The sequence below is a fragment of the Portunus trituberculatus genome, chromosome 16, assembly GCF_017591435.1.
Source record: "Portunus trituberculatus isolate SZX2019 chromosome 16, ASM1759143v1, whole genome shotgun sequence".
Taxonomy (NCBI): Eukaryota; Metazoa; Arthropoda; class Malacostraca; order Decapoda; family Portunidae; genus Portunus; species Portunus trituberculatus.
This window is the reverse complement of record NC_059270.1, coordinates 11832386-11857944: the sequence shown is the minus strand read 5'-3', so window position 1 is coordinate 11857944 and position 25559 is coordinate 11832386. Positions and strand designations below refer to the sequence as shown.

Here is a 25559-nt window from a genome sequence, read left to right as displayed (position 1 = left end):
GCTGGGTGAATTAATCTCGCCCTTCCTGCACCGTGGGAGTTATTGCGTGTGACTGATTGTCGCGGAGTGAAAGGGCGCGGGTTGCAGCCACATAGCTTGTTTGAACAGACAGTGTTTAATGACATGATCACGAGAATTAATTGGGTCGTTTTTCTTGTTCGCTTCACGCATTGATATCACACATGCAGCCATTGCAGTCTACGTGAGAATGGATGACTTCAGTAAACTTTACCTACTCACTTTAATATAAGAAATGTATGAGGGTCAAGGCATTTTAGAGACCACACACCACTGCTAACGACATTGTTTAAAATTAACATTTAAAAGAAAATATCCGTATACTGCAATATACGACAAAGATTCTCCGTAAATACGAATTCCGAAAAAATGTGGACTTTTATAAATGGAGCCTTGATTTCGTATACATATCCGGATGAACTTCGAAATCTAATCAATTGCGTCTGGGTTCAAAGTTCTTGCCTTCCTAGAATATGGTTGCATTTCGTTGATAACTTGAGATTTTTCAGATATTTTGCGCACAAGAGAAGAAAGACAAACACAGACATAGAATCATAGGGAGAAACATAGACTTAGGCTGAAATACAATGTGATATTTCCTTTAGAGCAGAAATAAATAAAGAAAAACCTTCTCCCGACATGATTATTGCTTTTAGAGAGAGAGAGAGAGAGAGAGAGAGAGAGAGAGAGAGAGAGAGCAGGAACGGTGGACATAACTCAAGGCATGCAGTCTTAAAGCATTAGGAGGGTGCAGTCTTGTCTAACATGAGGGATGGTACGGATTATCGCAAACATATCTAGTCCTGACGCATCTCTCTCTCTCTCTCTCTCTCTCTCTCTCTCTCTCTCTCTCTCTCTATCGCAGCAGAGAGTCGCAGTGCTAAAAATATCTCCTTCCTCCCCTTTTCCCTCCCCCCAGCGAGACTATTAGGAGATTCACACAAGGACGGTGACGGTGACGAAGGGAACTCCAGAAGGTAAACATGAGGGATGGTAAGTCTCAGTTATTTACGTGACGGGGAGCCTAATGAACTTTGTGACGAGGGAGGCTGTCTGGTGGTGGTGGTGGTGGTGGTGGTAGTGGTGGTGATGGTGGTGGTGATTTGTTATTGCTTGTTAATGTTGTTGTTGTTTGTGGTGGTGGTGGTGGTGGTGGTGGTGTTATTGCTGTTGTTACTATTATCTTCATCTTCGTCATCACCATCATCATTATCATTATTTGGGAGGTTTCATAGTCCCGGATCTTGTTTGTGAAAATTTGGTAATGACTATTTTGCGGAGAAAGGTGTGTGTGTGTGTGTGTGTGTGTGTGTGTGTGTGTGTGTGTGTGTGTGTGTGTGTGTGTGTGTGTGATTAATAATATATAAATTCTGTCTTTGAGCAGTTGGTCTCTCTCTCTCTCTCTCTCTCTCTCTCTCTCTCTCTCTCTCTCTCTCTCTCTCTCTCTCTCTCTCTCTCTCTCTCTCTCTCTCTCTCTCTCTCTCTCTCTCTCTCTCTCTCTCTTTCAATTAAAGTAATTATCTAACTACTCTTTTTAACATGTAACACACACACACACACACACACACACACACACACACACACACACACACACACACACACGAAGCGCTCCTAATGCCTCCACACACCTGGTCATCACCATTATCTCTATTGGGGCTAATGGGTCAATTACTATTATTACCACTATTATTATTGCCTCACGCACCTCCTGTCTCTGCATACAATACGTACCTCACGGTGGCCAGCAGCGGGCAGGGGAGATGTAGCAGAGGAGAGAAGGGAAGGAAGAGTACATGAAAGAAAGAAACAGGATGGAAGAGAGGAAGGACAGACAGCAGAAGAGTGCAAGAGTAGAATACGAGAAATATGAGTGTTATTTCGTCATTAGAGATAGATAGAAAGATAACGAAAGATAGAGGATAACAGAAGTGGTAATAAGGATAAAAGAAGAGAGAAATGGCAGAGTTGAGAAGGAAAGGAAGAGTACGTGATAATTGAGTATTGTCTTGATTTTGGAGGAAGGGAGATAAATGGAAAAATATAGATAAAAGAAGGATAGAGGGAAGCAGAACGAACAGATGGAAGCTTTAGGAAGAAGAGAAATAACAGAGGACGGGAAGATGAAATGACAGTGCGAGACGGAAGGATGTAATTTCGACATAATAAACCAGATAGATAGAAAAGCTAAGACAACAGGAATGAAAATAAATAGAAAAAATAAATAAACGAAGGGGGTATTGAAGGAAGCAGGAAGAGAGGTAAAAGGAGTTAGGGAGCAGGAGGAAAACAGGTGATATAAAGGTAGGTAGGGTATATAAGGGACAGAAGGGGTGGGAGAACTTGGGGCTCTGCAGTGCGTCGTTCCTTCTCTCTCAGCCAGAGTTGAGTTCCATGTCAATGCTTCCTAGGATGGTAAGGGAAAATGTTGGTCTGCTCACTCGCTCCTTTCTTCGTCATCTATCAGTCACGCTTTCTGGCGGCAACGGCGTGTTTTAGGGAGATGTATGAATGTGAAACTCAGGTCGTCCTATATTTGGTTTCCTTCGTAGTATTCTGGTGAAAGAAGTGTTTTTTTTTTTTCTCTCTTTTTTCGGTTTTAGTGTGATATGTAAAGTTTTTTTTCTTTATGTTGTGAGTTTTACTGCAGTGTTTTTCTTATTTTTCTTGGAGTATATAGAGGAAAGCCAACTTGACTTTTCTTCTTTTTTCTTTGTGTCCAGATGATAAAATGATGCTGGGGTTTTTTTCATATCATCATAATTGTGTCTTTCGTAACGTCTATTTTTTTTTTTTTCAAAGTAGATTGTTTTTATAACCTTGTAAGACCGCACGAGTGAAAATTAGCAACGTTTTCTCCCTTTTTCTTCGGTTTCATAGCATTTTACTTTTCACTCTCATAGTACGCCAGTGTACAGTCAGCTCTCTACTTGATGGAACTGTTTTTCTTATCAATGTTTCTAAAAATGAGTGAATTATGTTATCTTTTTCATTCCATGGCAGCTTTTATTGGGTAGAGCCTCCTCTGACGTGTATCTCCTCTCCCTCCAGATCCCTTTTCCTTCACTCATATCTCTCTCTCTCTCTCTCTCTCTCTCTCTCTCTCTCTCTCTCTCTCTCTCTCTCTCTCTCTCTCTCTCTCTCTCTCTCTCTCTCTCTCTCTCTCTCTCTCTCTCTCTCTCTCTCTCTCTCTCTCTCTCAGAGAGAGAGAGAGAGAGAGAGAGAGAGAGAGAGAGAGAGAGAGAGAGAGATGGGTAGATGAGCGGGATCGGTTGGAGGGTGGTATAGATGGAGGTGATAAGGAGGGGATGAGAAATTTAGGAACATGGAGGGAATGGGAATTAGGAAGTGGACGTGGACTGAGAGTTGAGAAAGGAGGTGTGGCTTATTTGATATCTTACGAATCTAGCTAAAAAATAAATAAATAAATAAAAAAAAGGTATGAAGGCTAATTTATGAAATTGATTACTTAAAATAAATGTATTCAATCAATTAAATTTTGATCGTACCTCCCATATAAAAGATAAAAAGAGAGAAAACACATTACAAAAGGAACGTTTCCTTGTTTGAATATTATAAGGAATGAGGGGAAAAAGCAGAATTTTTGTATTTTTCCCCCTGAGCAACATGAAATTGTGAATATTACGTCCACGTAACACTGTTGAGAAAACACGTGAACACAGAAATTGAAAGAGAACAAGAAAGAGGTTTCATAGCTTGAATATTATGAGAAAAAATAAATCAAATGTTAACAGAAGGGGACCACATAAGTGCATTACTTTTTTTCAGATATTTACGAATCAGATTCAAGTTTTTCCCCTTCCATTCCATGATGATGAGGTGAATAAGAGCTCAGTATTAACCTTACCGGCCTCTGTGTGTCCTCTCTAACACGTGCTCTCCAACAGTTTGACGACATATTAGTGTGTTGGTCTTTGGTTTAGAGTAATGCAGGAGAAATTCCATCCCTTGTTTGCTTTCCTTTTTCTTTTTCTTTTCTTTTTTTTTTGTAATATTCGGACAAATTTTTTTTATTTCCTTAAACGCATCGAGTTTTAACCCAGATGTGTCAACGAAAGGTGTAATGTATGTTATTTTATGGTGATGTAAGAGTAAAATTTAGATTTTTCTCCCTTTTTTAGCATACAAACTAAGAAATTTTTTTTCCTCACCGTGTTCTCCTTAATGGGTTTTTTTCTCTCTCTCTCTCTCTCTCTCTCTCTCTCTCTCTCTCTCTCTCTCTCTCTCTCTCTCTCTCATTTTATATAAGGACGTCATATCGGCGTATTAATCAAAGCATTAAGGTTTTCTCGCCCATGCCTTTCCCGGGACAGAATACAACAATGGTGCTTAATGTTGCCGTACGTCAAGGTTTTATCCTCCTCCCCTCCCCTAACTCTATGACACAATTTTCCATTTACGTGGTATGCTTTTCGTCGAATCATAATCAAATAAAGCTTTTCCCGGAATTAATCAGAGGTGTGTGGTGACTGAGTATTAAGCTTGTCGATATGTTAAACTGGTGAGCGCGAGCACCTGTAGGAAAGAGCAAGGCAAAAGTGTTGACTCGATAAACGTAGTTAAGTTACCTGGAAGACTGAAAATGATTAAACACTCAGCGGAAATTAAAGGGTCTTGACGTAAACTTATGCGGACGTGAATAAAAATTTGTCCAGTTACAGTGAATGCGGCACTAAAGGTTGTGAAAGTAAAGGGGAGAATGAGAGAAAGAAAGAGGTAAAAAAAAAAGTACGCAGTAAGATGAACGCAACACGAAATGAACTTGAAATTACGAAAATAGAAACCACGAAGAAAAAGACAACAAGACAGTACCATTACAACGAAGCTGATACTGCAGAAACAGTACATTACAGAGAGAGAGAGAGAGAGAGAGAGAGAGAGACTGGGGAAAAGGGAAGAAAATTACTAGATAAAATAAAATAACTAATAAAATGAAAATAAAAAAACTATATTTATAAACACACTAAGAAAATAGAAATCAAAATACATATGAATTAATTAAGTTACTCATTTACAGCGAAGATCATTCTCAGTGAAATGAAAATGAGTAAGAACGAAAGAGAGAGAGAAAAAAAGTAACAAGAGTCTCGGCAGTGAGTGTAAATCATATTCTTAGAGGGGAAAATTTTCTTTAAATCTTAGCGACAATTAAGTAGATTAAAAACCCGTTCCTTCTATTTCCGAGAGTATAAAAATTAACGCCATCCTTTCTCTCTCTCTCTCTCTCTCTCTCTCTCTCTCTCTCTCTCTCTCTCTCTCTCTCTCTCTCTCTCTCTCTCTCTCTCTCATGGGTGGAAAAAGAGCCACAAGGAAGGAGAAATTAATCATTATAGACAAATTAAGAGATGACGCCATTCATTTACAATCCTGTCTTGATATTTTTTCTTTTATTCTTTTCGTGTGTGTGTAAGAGGATTATGTGTCTACAGCCATTATTTCTTTGTTTCTTGTGACACGCTCGAGTGTGTGTGTGTGTGTGTGTGTGTGTGTGTGTGTGTGTGTGTGTGTGTGTGTGTGTGTGTGTGTGTGCCTGTGCATGTAGAATTAGGTGCATGTACTTATAGATGTGTACGTATGCATGCATGTGTGTGTGTGTGTGTGTGTGTGTGTGTGCCTGTGCATGTAGAATTAGGTGCATGTACTTATAGATGTGTACGTATGCATGCATGTGTATGTGCGTGCGTGCGTACGTGCGTGCCTGAGCAAAAAAATAAACAAAAGCCACATAAACAAATCGGTCTTAATGGAGATGAACAGCAACGGTGTATACTGAACGAAACTATATGGAATGAAGGTTTATCTGGTTCGTACTAGGAGGGAGGGGAAGGACAGAGAAAGAGGGGAAGAGGGGCAAGGAGCGGTGGAGGCAGAGAGGGGAGGGCGTGAGGGATGGAGGGAGTGATGGAGTGATCATGTGGTGGCGGTAGCGGCGGCGGTGGTGGTGGTGGTGGTGTGGGGTGTGTGGTAGAGGTGAGGCGGTAGTAGCATCAGGCAGCGTGGTGCAGTATTGTGGTGGTGGCGCCGTGGTGTTGCCCAGTGCGTGGTCTTGGTTTCTCACTCTCTCATTCACTCACTATCTATCTGTACCTCGTCTGCTGCTCCGTCACCACCATCAGCGCCGCTGGTGTGACAACTTTACTGCACCACTCCTCGTCCACACACACACACACACACACACACACACACACACACACACACCAAGGTCTCCCCGCACCTACACACACGCACACGCCTCACCAAACATTATACGCCTTACACCCCAAACATCGCTCTGTAAAGTCTCCACACACACACACACACACACGCGCGAGTCTGACCAAACCACATCATCATAAGGTGAGTTAAATTGCGTGCTTTTGACGCCATCTTGTTGTTTTATGGTTGGATTTTATTTAAAAATCGTGTGTGTTTTTTCTATTTCTAACCTAATTATTGTGTATTATGAGTATAATATTTTACGTGTGTCTTCAGTTGTTAGCGGTTTTATCAAGTTGTGAATCGGTTCCGTTTATTTTTAGCACGAACTTCTATTGTATTAATGTTGTTTGTTCTGTTTTATTTATTTCTCCATATTATTTTGGTCTATTTTTAAACAATGTCTCACGTGCGTGTGTCTCTTATAGATCGTAGTCTCCATCTCCCTCTGTAAATATCTGAAGGAATAAGTTGCATAATTTATGACTTGAAAATATCATCTTTGCTCATTATAAAGACATAAACTAGAATTCTACTTACTATTAATCATTCAAAGTTGTCGTTGTTGTTGTTATTGTTATTATTATTGTTGTTGTGATATCTGCACTGACTACAACTTACGTCCAATAACTGTATTTGCCTGTCCTTGTAATACCTGTCCTGCGAATTTCATTTTAGTCTTGGCATTCTCCCCTCGCGTTTCAGAATAGTTAGTGATGAAAGTAATGAGTGAATCACATGTGTATGTTCCTCGTCAAGAATAAAAATCCAATCCCATTAGTGTTATAGCTTTTCCGATTTAAAATGTTGTGGTGACAGTAAAAGCAGTGATCAAGCAGTTCAAACGTCCATATGTATGCAGGTTTAATTTGGTTCATTAAATCGTCTAGGGTGTCTCAGATAAGGTAAAAAGAAAAGCGTTATATTGTCACGAGCATTTAAAAGTTAAGAGTCGAGTTTCACATCACACTTGTCATCACAGCCCATGCTATACATTTCTTTTTTCCCGGGACTTATGAATCAAGTAACCAACCTTCCATTCCACGCCGTGCGTCACTGTAAAGGAGCCTTGAACGCAGCCCTCTGTCCCTCATGCGGATCACTGCATGACAGCCGTAAAAAAGATAACGGTGGCATGTCAGTTATGCAGCAGAGGGAGGGTGGTGGTTATAAGCGCATGACTGTGCTTGAACCTGGTGTGTCTTGGGTGACAGATGAACGCTGCTGTCTCAGTAATGTGGTACTGACTGCAGGTGGCTGACTTGTGGTGACTGTTAAGTGAAGGCAGGAAAGGAGGAAAGAAAACACTTCTTCTTGTGAAAGAACGTCGTATGTTTATACATTTCGAACAGTGTATTTATTTAGAACTAGTAATTATATATATATATATATATATATATATATATATATATATATATATATATATATATATATATATATATATATATATATATATATATGTGTGTGTGTGTGTGTGTGTGTGTGTGTGTGTGTGTGTGTGTGTGTGTGTGTGTGTGTGTGTGTGTGTGTGTGTGTGTGTGTGTGTGTGTGTGTGTGTGTGTGTGTGTGTGTGTGTGTGTGTGTGTGTTTCTTTTTTTCTTTTTCTTTCCTTTTTATTCTAGATTTGTTATGTACTACTGTATTAGCTTTCAATTCTAACCTACAGAGAAATACTGAGTATCGTCACATTCGCGTGACACTTCAGGAACAGGAAAGTGGAGATTTGAATGCAATCTTACTGATGAAGGTTTCAAAAGTATATTCTGTGCACAGACCAAGTAGCATATGTGTGTGAATTGTACCATAATAAGAACTCTCACACCTGACCACTATAAGTCAAGCCATGAATTAGAAGAACAGAGGAGAGAAACTGATGGGTGTGATTACTCGTATTATGACAACATATTCCTGTCACTCTATTATCCTGCAATCTTTCCTTCGTAAGCTTGTTACTAGTAGACGTGGCAGCGTGTTGTCACGCCACGTCACATTATAATCATAAAACATTACACAAACATAGTTCCCAACGCACAATTAGTGCCAGTCCGTCCAAAACATGCCTTAGAAGTGAGTTACTCCTTATTTACATCTCTCAAGAACGTAAAGTAGCTGAATAAACTTTAAAATACAACTCCAAAAGCAAAACTAAAAAGCGCTACATGAATTATCATTGTGACTGCAAAATCCTTGTTTTCCAGGGGAATAGAGGAACAGGAAGGAAATAATAACCAAGTTCGAAGCGGAACACACACTTGAGTCTAAGGTGAGGTTTAGAAAGAACGGAAAACTTTCTACGGAAAGAAAGAAAACATAAAAAACGAGGATGTTAGGAAAGCGTCGAAGGGAAGACACTTTAAGCAAGTAATGATTTTAAAACTCTAAGGCAACACTCAGTAAAGAAAATTAAAATGAAATAAAAACAGAAAACACGCAACGGATGAAATTTGAAAGATGGAGAGGTGGAAAAGGAAACAAGAAGAATGGGAGAAGGATGGTGTGGAAAGGGAGGGTGAATGACGTGTGTTGGCGTGGGAGGTAAGGGAGGAGAGGGTGATTGGAGGGGAGGAGGACTTGCGTGACTGGCGCCATCACGGAGCCTGACGCAGACCATTGTGGCGCTCATGGAGGCTGATGTTAATTATTTGTCTCATTCACAGCGACTCGCCATGCTTTCTGCTGATTGCCTGCTAAACATTGCATGGCAGGGATAAACTGATAAGGAAACTGACTGTGAGAGAGAGAGAGAGAGAGAGAGAGAGAGAGAGAGAGAGAGAGAGAGTTGCGTAATCGCGTCACGACCTTTCGCTATGATTTTATTTTTATCCTAACGTATCTCTCCGAACCATGTTTTTTTTTCTGCATATTGATGGGAAAGGTTCTATTTCAAGACACTAAATAATCACTTAGATATATTGTTCTTACGACAATGATAATGATAATTATGATCATAAGGATGATGATGATAATAATAATATATAATGATAACAAATGTAATAATGATAGTAATAATGATAATAATAATAATAATAAGAAGAAGAAGAAGAAGAATGATAGGAATAATAATAGTAATGAAAATAATAATAACGATGATGACAATTCCCTACTTATTACAATTTGCAGTGTAGCATTTCTGTCGTCTTTTAGTTATGCCCACCCATTCCCACGCACACATAGATGTTAAGGCACTCCTCTACTGCGTGACTCCTTGGTTCACGTCCTATTCATCTTCTGTACAAAGTCTTCGCGGTAAAATCGGAACAAACTGGAAACATCCCTGGCCTGACGAGAATTCCAGCCCACTATCTCTTGTTCGTGAGTCGAGTTCACCAGGCGCTTCACTAACTAGTCAGTAATGATAACAAAAGTAATGATAAGAATAATAATAGTGCGATGATAATGATATTTTACGCGTGCTTTAATTAAATCTAGTTTCTTTGGATAATGAGCGTCAGTGTAACACGACAGACAACAGGATTATGCTAAAAAACGAAGGTACGAGATAAAGATGTGTAAAAAAGATTCATTCCTTGCTGTGTTTCTCATTAGGGGAGAGAAATTCTCATGAAACGCGAGATAAAATGGAGATTGGCGTGTGTGTGTGTGTGTGTGTGTGTGTGTGTGTGTGTGTGTGTGTGTGTGTGTGTGTGTGTGTGTGTCGAGGGATTCGTCTCTACGTGAACATATCATTAGGAAAGGAAAATAAGAAAAGGAACAATAGGCAAATAAGAAAATAGATGAATAAACATGAATTCCAAACCCTTCTTTCTCTTCCATTTCTTTCCCTCCTATTTTTTTTTCTCGTTTTCCTTCACTTTCTATTTGTTTATCTTTACTTAGCCACTCCCTTCTCTTTCTTCCAGTTCCCTTTCTTCAATCGTCTTTTCTTTCCATTTTTTACATTTCCCTCTATTCCCTTTTTTCAATTTCTCTTTCTTCCAATCGTTCTTTTTTTATTCGTTATCCTTTCCTTTCCTTTATCTTATTTTCCTCCATTTCCTTTTTCATTCGATCCTTTTTTTCTATCACTTCATTTTATTTTCCTCTTTAGTTTCCTTTCCTTTTCGTTCTCTCTCTCTCTCTCTCTCTCTCTCTCTCTCTCTCTCTCTCTCTCTCTCTCTCTCTCTCTCTCTCTCTCTCTCTCTCGGTTCCTTTCCCCTTTCCCTCACGGCTGGCGAAAATTGCAGACTGACTCATCCTTCATTTTCAAGTGTGCCGCAACAAAATAATGAACCGATAACTATGACAGCGGAAAACAAACAGAAAATCCTCTTAAAGATATATTGTAAATCATTTCCAGAGAGAGAGAGAGAGAGAGAGAGGGAGGGAGGGAGGGAGACGTATCATATTGCAAGCGTGAGAAGAAGTTTTAATGTTTAAGCATCTGTAGTTGTGTCATTCTTAACAAGCTATGGTAGATGAATGGAATACTTTGCTTATTCCAATAAGAACATGGAGGCTGACTTAGCGGGTTGCCTCTTAGTAGTAATAGTAGTAGTGACAGCAGCAGTAGTAGTAGTAGTAGTAGTAGTAGTAGTAGTAGTAGTAGTAGTAGTAGTAGTAGTATGTCCTTTCCGTCACACAGTTTCAAATAAAGGATTATTAAAAGTGTGTATTAAACGTTTATTCTCTCATTAGGACTGTTTTCAAAGAGTATAGAGATAATTAGTCGTGAGCCACGAGATTTGTTGAATGTTAGATTAGTGGTGTTTATGTGAGGTTGCATAGTGGTGAAGGCATCAAAGCTACCAAATGACAGAGACTGTATTGTCAAGTGTTTCGTGATTTCTCCTACACGTAACAATGTTTAGGTAGAGATTTTGGAATTTTCAATATTTTACAACAACGCTAGTGATAATTTATTTAGAATCCTACATTAACAATAGGAAAAATACCCATGAAAACCCATCTAATCATCTCTGTGGTCTCTCAAAGTAATCCCAGTTAGAATTTAAAGGTTGTGCCAAGGATTTTAAATAGATATCCTCCTTAAATGATACCACATGCATTACGAAGAGACTATGCATATATGAGGAAGAAAGGAGACAGAAGTGAGGAGCAAGAGAAGTACGTTTCATCTCCCATTTCATAATGTACATTTTTTTTCCATCACAGTTAAATCAGCTTCTTTTTCTTCCCTGTTGAGGTGCGCGTCGTCTGAGCAAGGATCATCTCAAGGACCACAGGACGGAGAGGCAAAGTGGAGGCGAGAAAGAGATGACCGAAGAGGAGGGGAGGGAGAGTGATGGATGCTCCTCGTTTGCCAAAATAAACCCCGTTAGGAGGCTGTGCAGGTAGGTAACTATTGCAGAGTAACACCTCGCAACACCTCCCTTACCACACCCTTCACTCTAGAGCTGTGTTCATTCCATTATCTCCCATTGCCGACCTTCGCCCTTATTTTGAAGTGACTGGAACAATTTTTAAACGTCAAAGATCCATAATTAAGCAAAATATTTAGACTAGAAATGAATATGCTAAAGTATTGAGGGAAAATTAAGCACGACAGTGACCAAGAATGTAGCTTAAGGAAGAAAACAAAGTTGAAGATAACTAGATTGATTAGAAACTATATATCTTGCTGAAATGGCCTGGAATAAAGAGAGATAAATAGAGAAGGTTTAGGAAAAATCTCGATTCTGCAATGGATTCATGAAAACTGATGAAGATGTGATGTGGTGTTCTGCAGGCTGGTGAATATGCAGGCGGCCGGGACAGGAGTGGACTGCGTGGTGGTGTGTCCCGCCGTGCTGAGTCAAGTGTGCAGTCAGATGCGTCTCTCAAAGTACGTGAGTCTGTCCTTTCATTCCAGACGTTTTCTATGACTGGACTTCCTTTTTTTTTTTTTTTTTTTTTCATAGCCTATAGCGCATGTAGGTATGCTTGAAGATTACGGGAAGCGTTGTCCAGCTTCTAATCATTAGCGGCACAGGCAATTTTATTTATAGTGGTACCCTTATTAGGACCCATATCACCACCCAAGCGCATCTTTGGTGTAAGGCAATTACACGTCCTCCTAGAACCTGGGTACCATGGAGACATGTAGGTAACTTTAAACCACTCGACACATGACAAAGTTTCAAGCCGGTACGTGGTGGGATTCCAACCTGCTCAGGGACGTCTGCCTGATCCCACGCTCACCATCTTATCCACTACGCCACCGTCTCCCTGTACTGTCTTCTTCTTCTTCTTCTTCTTCTTCTTCGTTTCTTCAGTATTTTTTCTTTTTGTTTTTTTTTCTTTTCTTTTTGTTTTGTTTTTCTGTTCATGTCACCTATTCAACATAAGGATATTTTGTGTGTTTGTGTGTGTGTTTTATATAAAGTAAACTAACTGCATTCATAGTTTCTCTCTCTCTCTCTCTCTCTCTCTCTCTCTCTCTCTCTCTCTCTCTCTCTCTCTCTCTCTCTCTCTCTCTCTCTCTCTCTCAATTAAACTCATTATCTGACTACTCTTTTTAGCATGTAACACACACACACACACACACACACACACACACACCACGTAGTGTAGTGGTTAGCACGCTCGACTCACATTCAAGAGGGTCCGGGTTCGAGTCCCGGTAAGCGGCGAGGCAAATGGGCAGCCTCTTAATGTGTGGCCCCTGTTCATCTAGCAGTAAATAGGTACGGGATGTAACTCGAGGGATTGTGGCCTCGCTTTCCCGGTGTGTGGAGTGTGTTGTGGTCTCAGTCCTACCCGAAGATTGGTCTATGAGCTCTGAGCTCGCTCTGTAATGGGGAAGACTGGCTGGGTGACCAGCAGACGACCGTGGTGAATTACACACACACACACACACACACACACACACACACACACTGATGAAAGAAATGGTAATATTCTCAGAAATTGTAGTAAAATAGTACTGAATTTCATTTTCCTATTTTACAGCCACGAAAGTACACGCCTTACAAGAGACAAAGAAATTATGTAACCTGCGTACATCTATAATAGTCTCCTTTGACAATGAAATCAGCAGTACATTATTTCTTCATTGTTTATTTATTTATTTTCCTTTCTGACATCCTCACTATCTACCTCTTCTTCCTCCTCATCTTTAACTATTAGTTATACAAACGTTTATACAACATCTCGGCGCCTCCCTTGCTTTGACCACCGCCTTGCCCTATGGTACGCTGCCTCACCAAATACCACTTATCAAGCCCTTCCGCTCTAATTGCCTCATCGTCACCACCTACTCGGTAAGGGGAAAGGAAAGGCCAAAGGGGGAAGGAACCATTTACAGAGAAATAACAGAACAGAAATATACGTTGAATTTGGAGGAAAGCATTGAAGCACGCCAAGGTTAACGGTTATAATCATGCAATGACTGGCTGCTGCTGGCCTCAGTGGTGTTATGGTGGTGCACGGCAGATCTGCGAATAATAATGCTGAAGTTTCTGTATTTTGTTTACCATCATCACCACAAACTTAGAAATCACTGGATGGACTCATAACCGCCAGCTACTAGCACCTTTATCCTTCTAGGGAGAGATTAGAGATCATATTAGCTTGATCTATTAATAAGACTGAGTTCCTTCACATACTACACACCACATTCTCTTGTTCAGGAAGGACAATAACTGCACGCTCAGCTGTGAAAAATTCGTGTGTGTGTGTGTGTGTGTGTGTGTGTGTGTGTGTGTGTGTGTGTGTGTGTGTGTGTGTGTGTGTGTGTGTGTGTGTGTGTGTCTAGTGGGTACTACTACGTAAGCATTATGGTTAAATTGATGTACCAGATGGGGAATTCTTGTTTATAATTAATAGACTTGGTTACGAAGTGCCATTATATATGTAAAATTCTCCAAGTCATTCAGAAGAGAGAGAGGAGGAGGGGTGGGAGGATTTTCGTGAATGAAGCAGTAGTAGTAGTATAGTGGTAGTAGTAGTAGTAGTAGTAGTAGTAGTAGTAGTAGTAGTAGTAGTAGTAGTAGTAGTAGTAGTAGTAGTAGTAGTAGTAGCAGCAGCAGCAGCAGCAGCAGTAATAATAGGAGTACTTATAGTATTAACAAGACTAGTAGTAACAGCAATAGGAGGAGGAGGAATAATAAAATTAGAAAGCAAGCAGTAAACAATAATTACTAATGACTATAGCTATTACTTAGTTCCATCATGGCGACACGTGACCCGTGAATACTGAAAGACCAACATACATAGACAGACAAAACAGACCTGTTGAGTTTTGCGTCTTTTCAACATGCACTTTAACTTTATTATCTTATTTATTTGTTTGTATTATTTCATTACATCTTTTGAATTTTACTTATTTTTATTTATTGTTTTTGTTTTTTTTTTTTTCTATCCATCATTATCTACAGGAGTGGTCGTGGTGTGCAATGGTCACTGGCGTCCCTGGCGACAGTGAAGAGGCTGTTGGTGACGCGTCCTTATTGGAGTAGGTGTTTGTGTGTGTCGAATGAGGTGCCGTGTGTCGGGGAGAAGGAGGTGGCGCCTCTGCTCTCCCTCACGCCCTCTCATCGCTTCGTCGTCTTCATCGTCACTAGTTCCAGCGAGAGGTTGGGCCGCGCAATTTCGTTTAGCGAAGTCTTTTAGCTATTCATTTGCTAATCACAATGAAATTTGTTGCTCCGTTTGAGTAATATTACGCGACTTTTACTCGAACTACAACCACTATAATTGAACTCTCTGCCATGCAGTATAGTTCTATAGAAGCCATACTTGATGGAACCTTATATATCACATCATTTTAACAAGCTTGAAAAGTTATCAAAGGGTTCGTTACATTTAATAGATACCCACATGTTAATGTGTGTGTGTGTGTGTGTGTGTGTGTGTGTGTGTGTGTGTGTGTGTGTGATTAGACTTTGTCATTTTTTTCGTATTACTTGACGTTTTCATTATGGAGGCTTTAACTTTTAAAACATGATTACTCCCTGATCATTGTCAAGTCCTTTCACAGAAAATGATGACTGTTTAGAGAAGAGGAATCAAACATTTTTTTTAATTGGATCCCTGAGATTCTCCATTTCAACGTCAACACTTCCTCGTACAATACATTCAAGTAATTCAGATGTGCTGTACGAGAAAACCCTGTGCAGAAGAATAGACATTTATGTTTGTATGACTGATTTACAAGCAATAATTAGCTATTGTGCTTTAGCATATAGCATCTTTCATGCTGATTCTTTGGCAATCATCACATGTAGTAAACATAATTCTTAAAGAGATATCTTACTTTTTATATAACTTTCATTGTCAGTTAACATAATAATTCTCTTCTTATCCAGCTTGGGATCAGTGGTGGTGGGCGGGGAGTCACTCATTGAGGCTGTGTATAGGGCCCAAAACCTGGCGGGCTTGCGGCCGTGCCTCCAAAGCCCCAGTGAGCCATCCCTTGCCTTCGTCAAGTACGACATGACCAAAGGAAGGATGAGGCGGAGGGAACACAGCAGAGGAGTAGGGCCAACCCTTCTCAACGGCGGCCACATTAAGATCGGCATGATTCTGGTGGGTAATGAGGACAGTGAGTCTTTTGTATAGTTAGTAGTGATATCTCGCTGGCGTAGGCATCAATCTACTGTGGTTACCTTTTCCGTGACACCAGTTACCACGTACTTTAGTCAACTTGACCATTTTTAATGTCCATACTTAAAAGAATCCAAAATGAGATTTTTATCTCCCTAAGCTCCGAATTTATGTTTATTTTCACTTTCTAAAAACTTGTAAATGTAAAATACAGCACCTGTCTACGGACTAATAGTAAAAGCTCAAATGAATGTCCTACGTATCCGAGGAACAGAGAGACAGGCAAACAGACAGACAAATATACATACATACATACATATATATTGTTACTTGGTTACGTATGTGTATGTACGTCTATGTGTCTGGCGTTTTGTATTGTGCGTACGTGTGTTTTGAGAGAGAGAGAGAGAGAGAGAGAGAGAGAGAGAGAGAGCAGGCAGTGGTTCTTGTTCAGAATTTCTCACCACAACTGTTATCCAAGACCACACTCACCACAGAGATGATTAGCTGGGTTCCCAAGAGTGTTTCTCCTGCTCATAATGAACAAATAAAGTTAATCTGTCACTAGAACCTTAAAAACACCCTTGAAAACCCGAACCATTTGAGCTAGAGCATATTAAAGCAGTGGAAACTTAGGGTAGAAGTGTTTCGGAATTAAATTAGAAACCCCGATACTGGTACGATAAGTATCAGAACAAGTGAATACCGCAAATATCTTCTAGCATTCAATATTCGCAAACTAACACTATAAACAAACAAAAACGTCACCATTTTATATTTCAGCAAACTCGTATATTTATTTCAAAGCCCTCTAAAAAGAATAAGTAGAGGAACAGATCCACCAATCAGAAACGCCCAACGCCATACCGTCACAATCCGCCCTTCACGAATCACGATCCAGGTCCATTCATTTGGTTGTCAGACACCTTTGCGGACTCACGTCGCACCCCGCTCCTCCAACCCACCTGGCTCCTTGGGTATTTACGTGTGTCTGCCTGTCATATTAGTTACCTGCAGGTGTTGTAAGATAAATAATTATATTTTGTAAGGATAATTGGTGATATTGCAAGATTTAATGAGTTTTGGTGTTTCTTCGTAATATTAAGTTAAAACAAGGTGAATTAGTTGTTACGTGGTTGCTAAGTGGTTGCACGTGTGATAATTAAGAATTGCTTAGATGTTTTGTGGTTGTTAAGAGTGTGTTGGGCATTCTTAATGGTTTCAAGTTGTTTTTATCTGCAATATTAGTATCGTACCCACCACCCCCCACCAACCCCCCACACACACACACACACATCGCGTAGTGTAGTGGTTAGCACGCTGTGGAGTGTGTTGTGTGATCTCAGTCCTACCCGAAGATCGGTCTATGAGCTCTGAGCTCGCTTCGTAATGAGGAAGACTGGCTTAGTGACCAGCAGACGACCGAGGTGAATCACACATAGGTATATAGTACGTGTATCATAATATATGTAGCTACACGCTCACGCGCGCGAACACACGTGCACACGAGCACGCGTGCGCACACCACACCACACCACCCCACACACGCTCACACCACACCACACCACACCATATACATACGGTACGCACACGAGCATACACACCACACCACATCACACCAAACCATACCGTGGGAGCGGACAGATGTCCACTCGTAGGTTCGAATTTCACCACGTATCGTCCTGTTACTTTGCCATTTGTCGAGTGGTTTGAATTTATCAACATGTCACCGTGATACCCAGGTTCTAGGTGGTTACATCAAAGATGCGCATGGATAGTGGTATGGGTCCTAATATGGGTACCACTATAAAATTGTCTGCGCCACTATTGGGTGGAAGCTTAACAGCGCTTCCAATACCCTTCAAGTTACCCACAGGTGCTATAGGCCATGACATTAAACACACACACACACACACACACACACACACAGGCACATCCACACACATACCGACACACACGACTGCAGCAGACCAAACAGTGAATTACACACACACCACCACCACCACCACCAAGAAATCCCTGGCGCCCTTACCGCTAACCCCTCCCTCCTCACCCCACCAGAGCTACGCCAGCTGCACTTCATCCAGCAACCAAGTGATTCTGGGCGTTTTTCGAGTGTTTTACAGATGTTTGCAGATATTTTAAAGGCTCAATGTGTGGAAGTAGGTGGAGGGGTGGGGAGGAATAACGGAGGGAGGGAAGGATGAGATGGAGCTGATGAGAAAAGGTAAAAAAAACTATTCTGGTTCTATGCCACAATTTTTTTTTCGTTTATTATTGGAGTTTACATTGTTTTTGTATTGTATTTATTGATAGGAATGTATAATAATCCATAATGAGATTGTCTAGTTTTTTTAGTTTTTTGTGGTTTCTCGTTTTAATAATTCTAATCTTTAGTCTATTCTCTAATCCCTAGTCTAACTATTCATATTTTTAAATTCAATATTTTATTGAAATAGGAAACAAAGAATCTTTAAATGATGAGAAATCTGTGTTTTCTGTATTTGGATGGAAAGCAGTTTTTTTTTTTTTTTTTTTTTTTTTTTTTTTTTTTTTTTTTTGTATTCAGAAAATGTAGAATAATGTAGTGTGGCTGTGCTTTCCTTTTTGACATTATGATTTGTTTGTGGTGCTGTTAATTTGAAATACAGACCGTTCGTTGACCCTAAATTTGTAAAAAATAGACTTGGTAACATTATCATATTTTAGTTATTAGTTAAAGTATTTGTTACATATAAAAATGTAGTTCATTCCAGTCTGAGTGCCTTCTTTTTTCTTCTCACGTTTTTTTAAGTTGATTATGTACGTAAATATTGGGCCACGAGCACCTCACCCATACCATTCTCCCAAGTCAGTCCGTCAATGTCTCCCTACACTCCCTAGTGTTTCTAGATTCGGCCAGAGTGTGAAGCAAAGCCAAAATCAACTACCAATATAGATAAATAGCATAGTCCATTACTGTTAAATAACGCTATGGTTATATACTAAATATCTCGTGTTCAGACCGTCCGACGCCCACCATGAGCTGGACAAAGACAGCCTCTGTCCCTCTTCATGTCAACTTTTCCTTCAATTCTTCGTGTTTCCCAGGCATTTTCTGTTTGCTCACACACAATGCATAAAATGTAGTGATAGGAGGGAGAAATGTGCAATGGAATTGTGTAAGGGAGTGACAGAAGGAATCAATGAGGGACGGGAGTGTAGCAGTACTAGTAGCAGCAGTAGTAACAGTACGTAGTGTGTGTGTGTGTGTGTGTGTGTGTGTGTGTGTGTGTGTGTGTGTGTGTGTGTGTGTGTATTTACCTAGTTGTAATTTTACAGGGCTTTACGCTTGTGTGACCCTGTCTCCATATCTACACTTATCCAATTTTTCTTTAAAGCTATACACACACTTTCCTGATACCGCTTCCTCACTCAAACTATTCCAAGTCTCAACACATCTTTGTGGGAAACTATACTTTTTAACATCTCTCAGACATCTTCCCTTTCTCAGTGTTTTACTATGCGATCTTGTGTTTCTAATGTCATATTCTTCTCTCAGGATCAGTTTCTCATTATCCACTTGATCCATTCCATTAATCAATTTATAAACTTGTATCAGATCCCTTCTCTCCCTTCTCTGTTCTATGGTTGGTAGATCCATAGCCTTTAATCTCTCCTCATATGTCATCCCTTCAAATTCTGGAACCATTCTTGTAGCCATTTTTTGTAGTCTCTCTAACTTCCTTATGTTTCTTTTTATGGGGGGTCCACACAACTCCTGCATATTCCAATCTTGGTCTTATTATAGTACTTATAAATTTCATCATCATTTCTTTGTCTATGTAGTGAAATGCTAATCCAATATTCCTTAGCAAAATTACATGTATATGTTTCTCTGAAAATTCTATCAATATAGCTTACCGGTTGTTTGTTTTCTTCCATTGTAACTCCTAAGTACTTTTCCTTTTTTACTTTCTGTAGTTCTGTTCCATCTCCCATCTTATAGATTCCCACTGGTCGTCTTTCACTCTTTCCCATTTCCATGACGTGGCTTTTGTCCACGTTGAATTCCATCTCCCATTTTTTACTCCATTTCCAGATCTTGTTTAAGTCTTCCTGCAGTATTTCACAATCCTCTTTTTGCTTTATAACTGTGCTGTGTGTGTAATTCACCTCACCTCGGTCGCCTGCTGGTCACCCAGCCAGTCTTCCCCATTACGGAGCGAGTTCAGAGCTCATAGACCGATCGTCGGGTAGGACTGAGACCACATCAACACACAACACACACCGGGAAAGCGAGGCCACAACCCCTCGAGTTACATCCCGTACCTATTTACTGCTAGGTGAACAGGGGCCACACATTAAGAGGCTTGCCCATTTGCCTCGCCACTTACCGGGACTCGAACCTGGCCCTCTCGATTGTGTGTGTGTGTGTGTGTGTGTGTGTGTGTGTGTGTAACTCACCATGGTCGTCTGCTGGTCACCCAGCCAACCTTCTCCATGACGGAATGAGCTTAGACCTCACAGACCGATCTTCGGGTAGGACTGAGACCACAGCAAATTCCACACACCAGGAAAGTGAGGCCACAACCCCTGGAGTTACATTCCGTAGCTATTTGCTGCTAGGTGAACAGGGGCTACACTTTAAGAGACTTGCTCATAACTATCACTACCACAGACTAAACTTTATTACAAACTCAAACTACAAATCCCACACAGCAAATCACAAACTGCTTATATGTACTGTACTATGCTAATATGCTATAGCAGCCAGTAGTGTGTGTGTGTGTGTGTGTGTGTGTGTGTGTGTGTGTGTGTGTGTGTGTGTGTAATTCACTGTTTGATCTGCTGCAGTCTCTGACGAGACAGCCAGACGTTACCCTACAGAACAAGCTCAGAGCTCATTGTTTCCGATCTTGGGATAGGCCTGAGACCAGGCACACACCACACACCGGGACAACAAGGTCACAACTCCTCGATTTACATCCCGTACCTACTCACTGCTAGGTGAACAGGGGCTACACGTGAAAGGAGACACACCCAAATATCTCCACCCGGCCGGGGAATCGAACCCCGGTCATCTGGCTTGTGAAACCAGCGCTCTAACCACTGAGCTACCGGGCCGTGTGTGTGTGTGTGTGTGTGTTTCACTGTTTGATCTGCTGCAGTCTCTGACGAGACAGCCAGACGTTATCCTACGGAACGAGCTCAGAGCTCATTATTTCCAATCTTTGGATAGGCCTGAGACCAGGCACACACCACACACCGGGACAACAAGGTCACAACTCCTCGATTTACATCCCGTACCTACTCACTGCTAGGTGAACAGGGGCTACATGTGAAAGGAGACATGCCCAAATATCTCCATCCGGGCGGGGAATCGAACCCCGGTCCTCTGGTGTGTGTGTGTGTGTGTGTGTGTATATATATATATATATATATATATATATATATATATATATATATATATATATATATATATATGACCATCTTAATATCAGGTTCTATTGAATCCTTTTCCTAATTTGTATAGAAAGTGCATAATATCTGTTTGTTGTTCTACAATGTACGTAATAGTAAGGTTAAGTTGGGTACTATATTATTTGCAGTGATGAATTAATTAAGGGATGGTAATGGCAACCCATGAATTTCTTTACTGCACGCCATCCTGAGGCAATGAAAAAGAGGCCTAAAATGGTTAGGCCTGAAAATGTTCCAATTAATAGTTAAATAAATAAATAAAGTTGGTTGGGAATTAAGAGAGACCCATAATTGTCTCACTTGCTAGGGCTCAACAGTTTTTGCAGAAATATTCAAGGTTTTAAGAAATTACTATGTATTAATGTTAACTATGAAGCCAATAAAAGTTATATATATTCTATTAATTTGATCACTGTTTACTAGTGTAAGTCATAACTGTCAGTCAAAAAGGGAATATTCGAGCATAAGGTGTCTTACATACAAATATGCAAAGATTTATTGCATCATTCATAATTTTTTGTTAATAGTAAGTGTTTACTGTTCTTCTGATTATATATGTAGAACTCTGCAATACTTTGATATAACTTGTTTGCATGTGGATGTCACAGAAGATAAATTGCTAATGAAATTCTTGAAATAATTCATCATGTAATCTCCTACAACTTTTTTGGCACACTCATGATCTAACCCATTTTCCTAGCATTTCATGTGATGATAGGCCATGAATATATTTATTTTATGTCTCCTTTGTCACTCCTCCTGGTGCAGCCATATGCTGAACAAGCTGGCATAATTGCAAAATTCTGAGATGGCTGATTGCCACATATCATCGGCAAAGCAATGCTTAGAGTTGACTTTATTTCTGTGATGTCATAGCCTCTCCTTTCATCTTTACTATGAGTTACATATGCATGATGTATGTAACTTTTTTTTTAATAAGGAACATATTCATCATAAGATAGAAATTTTGGAATTATTATTTATTTTAAATCTGGAGCTGTAAGTTTAAAAATTTCATTTTGTGATTAAATAGTAGGCTAATCTCTTTTCCAAAATTACATCAAATCATATGAAAATCAAGAAGAACATCAACATGGAAAGTGTGTGTCAATTAATAACCTGTTTTCATATTTTCTAAGTATCTTTTTATCAGCTAAATCTATATTATCTACTATCTACTATCCTGGCAGATCTATCAACAAACGAAGATGCTGTACTCTGGTTTTCCAATGGATAGTTATGGATGCAGCAAGCAGGACTTTCTGAAGTTTGTATCAAAATGCACCCAGCATACTTTTCTTCTCAAAATCCCTGGTCCCCCATCACCACAGTTTTCCCGAGACTCATCCTTTGAGGACCAGGAAGACAGGGCAGCTCATTCTGATGCCCAGGAAGAGTCAACATTCAGCAATCCAGTAGCAGATGAATGAATACATGTGAGTAATAGACTTGTATCATATATATGAGTACATCATGAGGGTTTTATAAATAGAAATTAAATATATTATCATTATACAGTCTTGCATTGCCTGTAAAGATGTTTACTCTAAGGAAGTAATTGCTGGCATTTTCTTGTGTTGCACATAATTGTTATTTGTCACAGTTATTATTATCCTTTTAAAATTTACATTGTATTAGTCAAAATTTCATAGTAATGATAAAAATAATTATGGACTATTGCATCCAATATCTCAGCCATTAATCAAGGATACCAACATACTGTTTGACAGCCTGACCCTCTGAAAAGATTTTCAAAACTTATTTTAAACTGATGGAGAGCACTTTACAAAGTGGTCTTATTTGCTGGGGTGTAGTTACATGGCAAGTTGGTGCTGTAGTGTATGTGTTGATTGCACAATATCTAAAGAATTCTTCATAAGCAGTGTGGAGTGAGACTGTTTGTAATTTTGTTAATACCTAATGGAGATATGAGACTGATTTGCCCAGCATTCAATCAGTGCATTAATTCCACCATTTTTGTTGTGCAGTCAAGACAAGCCAAATATGGAGTATTATGCAGCATGTTTGAATGTGACATACATTTCTTCAAATTTTCTTAAGAGGGATCCATATGGTAGTGTTGGTGCAGTTGTGTAGTGTTGTGGTGCTCAAATTATACCCTGGCATGTTGATCCTTCTGTCTTCCTCCACTATATCTTCTTGTATTGATATTGTTGATTGTTAAGTAGTATTTAAGTGGCTGGTATAGCTTAAGTAGCTGCAGTGTGAAGAATATGTATTTATTAGTTGTTTTCATTTTATATTTAGTGTTTCATTAGGTATATGACTATGGACAGTACTGATTAACAATTTTACTCTTGTCTTGAAATTTCTAGACCTGTCAGAAACCAAGCTGGGAATTTGAATCTACACATTGAAAACTTTCACGTGGCTTATTTTCACTACTTATTACATGGAAAAAGTTATTACTGGAATCTTTTTGCTTAATATTGTTAAAAAAACTCAGGAATTAAAAAGGAGATATCCTTATGATAGAATCCTATCTCAAGGCAAAGACTAGACTTAGTGTTATGCATACTGCAGTGAGTTTTAGTCAGATATTAGGCTTAGATATGAGTGTTCAGAATTTCTTGTTGTGATGATATTGTTCATATGCTATAGTGCCACATGTACAGACTGCAGAAGGCTTCTGTGCAGGAAATCTGACTTCCATATGGATTCTCAGTAGAACAATGCATCCATTATGTGTATGTCTTTGTAAGATTATTGCCATTCAAGAATGCTACTTATTTACTGTCTTGTTCTTCCATGGATTAGAAAGAATAATTTAGATATATTTATGAACCAATAAATGTCATAAAAAAATTAGTGTTATATGTTTACCAACATGTGTAGTAAACCATGGTAAGTTTTTTATATGTGTTGCTTTCTGTGACTGTATGGTCATGGGATTCCTTTAGATTGGTATTTCCCAACTTTGGGTGCTAGCACCACTTGGGGGAGGTGAAATCAATTATAAGGGGTGCTGGGGAAGTGATGCACACACTTCACTTTCTTTTTTTTTACCCTTCTAATAACAAGATATTAATTAGGGGAGCTGGATCGCTTAGACATGACAACAGGGGGTGCTATGGTTGGAAAAGGTCGGGAAATGCTAGTTTAGATCATTCAAATAAAATATTTAATGAGGTAAGACAGGAGTGACAATAATTTTTAAATCACATTTTATTTTAAGTAATATCACAGTAAAAAAGGGGAAGGTATCCTCACAACATTTCTATTACAGCATTACAGTAAGAAAAGAACTGCTCAAGTTGAAGTGTTACATAATTGATAGTAATTGTCATTTTAATCTATGTAGATCATCATCCACATTATTGAAGTCAGTGGGAAGATCAGTGTGATAATGTCACAAAAGATTGATCATAGAAACACAGGGTACGATATCCTCTCCCTTCCACAGGGTTAGACAGTTTTCCACAGAACCCACACAACAGGACTCCAGAATATCTTACAGGTCAGAAAAAAATGGTAATTCTATAAAACAGGAAAGCTATAAGAAAATACATTTTGCAAAAATATCAAAAGCGTTAGATTTTTACAATAAATTCCTACATGCTCCCAAATGTATTACATATTGATATAAGCCTCATTAACAAAGTTATGCTCCCCTACTAAACCTTCTCTTCTTTTCCTCATTGACACACAGGTGTCTGAGACAAATTACAGTAGCCCCTTTTCTGTTCCCTCCTTTCTTTATCCTCATTTTCACTCCAAAGCAGGATGCGGCTTCTATGTGCACAGGGACTTAACTTCCTCTAATGCCCACACTTTTGAACCTTGTGAGTTTTCCCCCCATCTCACTGTGACTTCAGAGTCACTCTCTACCTACACTTAATTGAGCTGTATACCTTTGACCTTACTCCTCTGACTATACATTCAACCCTCTGCTATCGTGCTAAAATTGATGCATCTATCACTGTGCGATACCCAAAATCACAATAACCGAAGTAAAGAACCTATGGTAATAATTCAGATTGACACTAGGTCCTCCAAGCTGTCATTTTTTTGTCACTTTTTGCCCAATTTTTATGCCATACAATAGTATAAAAATGAAGAAATAGTACAGTATGAAAAAATCTTAATCAAGAATCATAACAACATACATTTGAAATATTTTATTTAACATGTTTAATGCCATAAAGGACACATGGGTATAAGACGCACACACATTGCAACAAGTCAGATTCAGGAAAAAAATTTTGTTAAGCATATACTGTTGAAAGCAATCTAGCAGTACATTTCACAAACAGAAAACATTTATCTTTCCTTGTGCTCTTCATTTTGTCTTGCTGTTGCCAGACACTTGTAATTTTTTTTTCTGTAGGTGGTGGCCTTAAAGCCTCTATTGCCATACTCCT

The 25559-nt window shown here is 39.4% G+C and overlaps 1 protein-coding gene across 4 annotated transcripts in view; it reads left to right on the top strand.

The window, feature by feature from the left end:
• LOC123504590 overlaps nt 1-25559 on the top strand; it is a 54143-nt gene that overhangs the window by 23018 nt on the left and 5566 nt on the right. Inside the window, exons 1-7 of one of the 4 annotated variants that reach the window (XM_045255238.1) lie at nt 6227-6372; nt 11375-11522; nt 11918-12013; nt 14547-14744; nt 15477-15696; nt 22368-22613; nt 23514-24006. In XM_045255238.1, the coding sequence (XP_045111173.1) occupies nt 11446-11522; nt 11918-12013; nt 14547-14744; nt 15477-15696; nt 22368-22607 (831 nt within the window). In that variant the 5' untranslated portion in view covers nt 6227-6372; nt 11375-11445 and the 3' untranslated portion in view covers nt 22608-22613; nt 23514-24006. Of the gene's footprint in view, nt 1-6222; nt 6373-11374; nt 11523-11917; nt 12014-14546; nt 14745-15476; nt 15697-16564; nt 16692-22367; nt 22614-23513; nt 24007-25559 lie in introns of those variants that run through there. The other 3 variants (XM_045255239.1, XM_045255240.1, XR_006674877.1) reach the window with 3 other exon arrangements.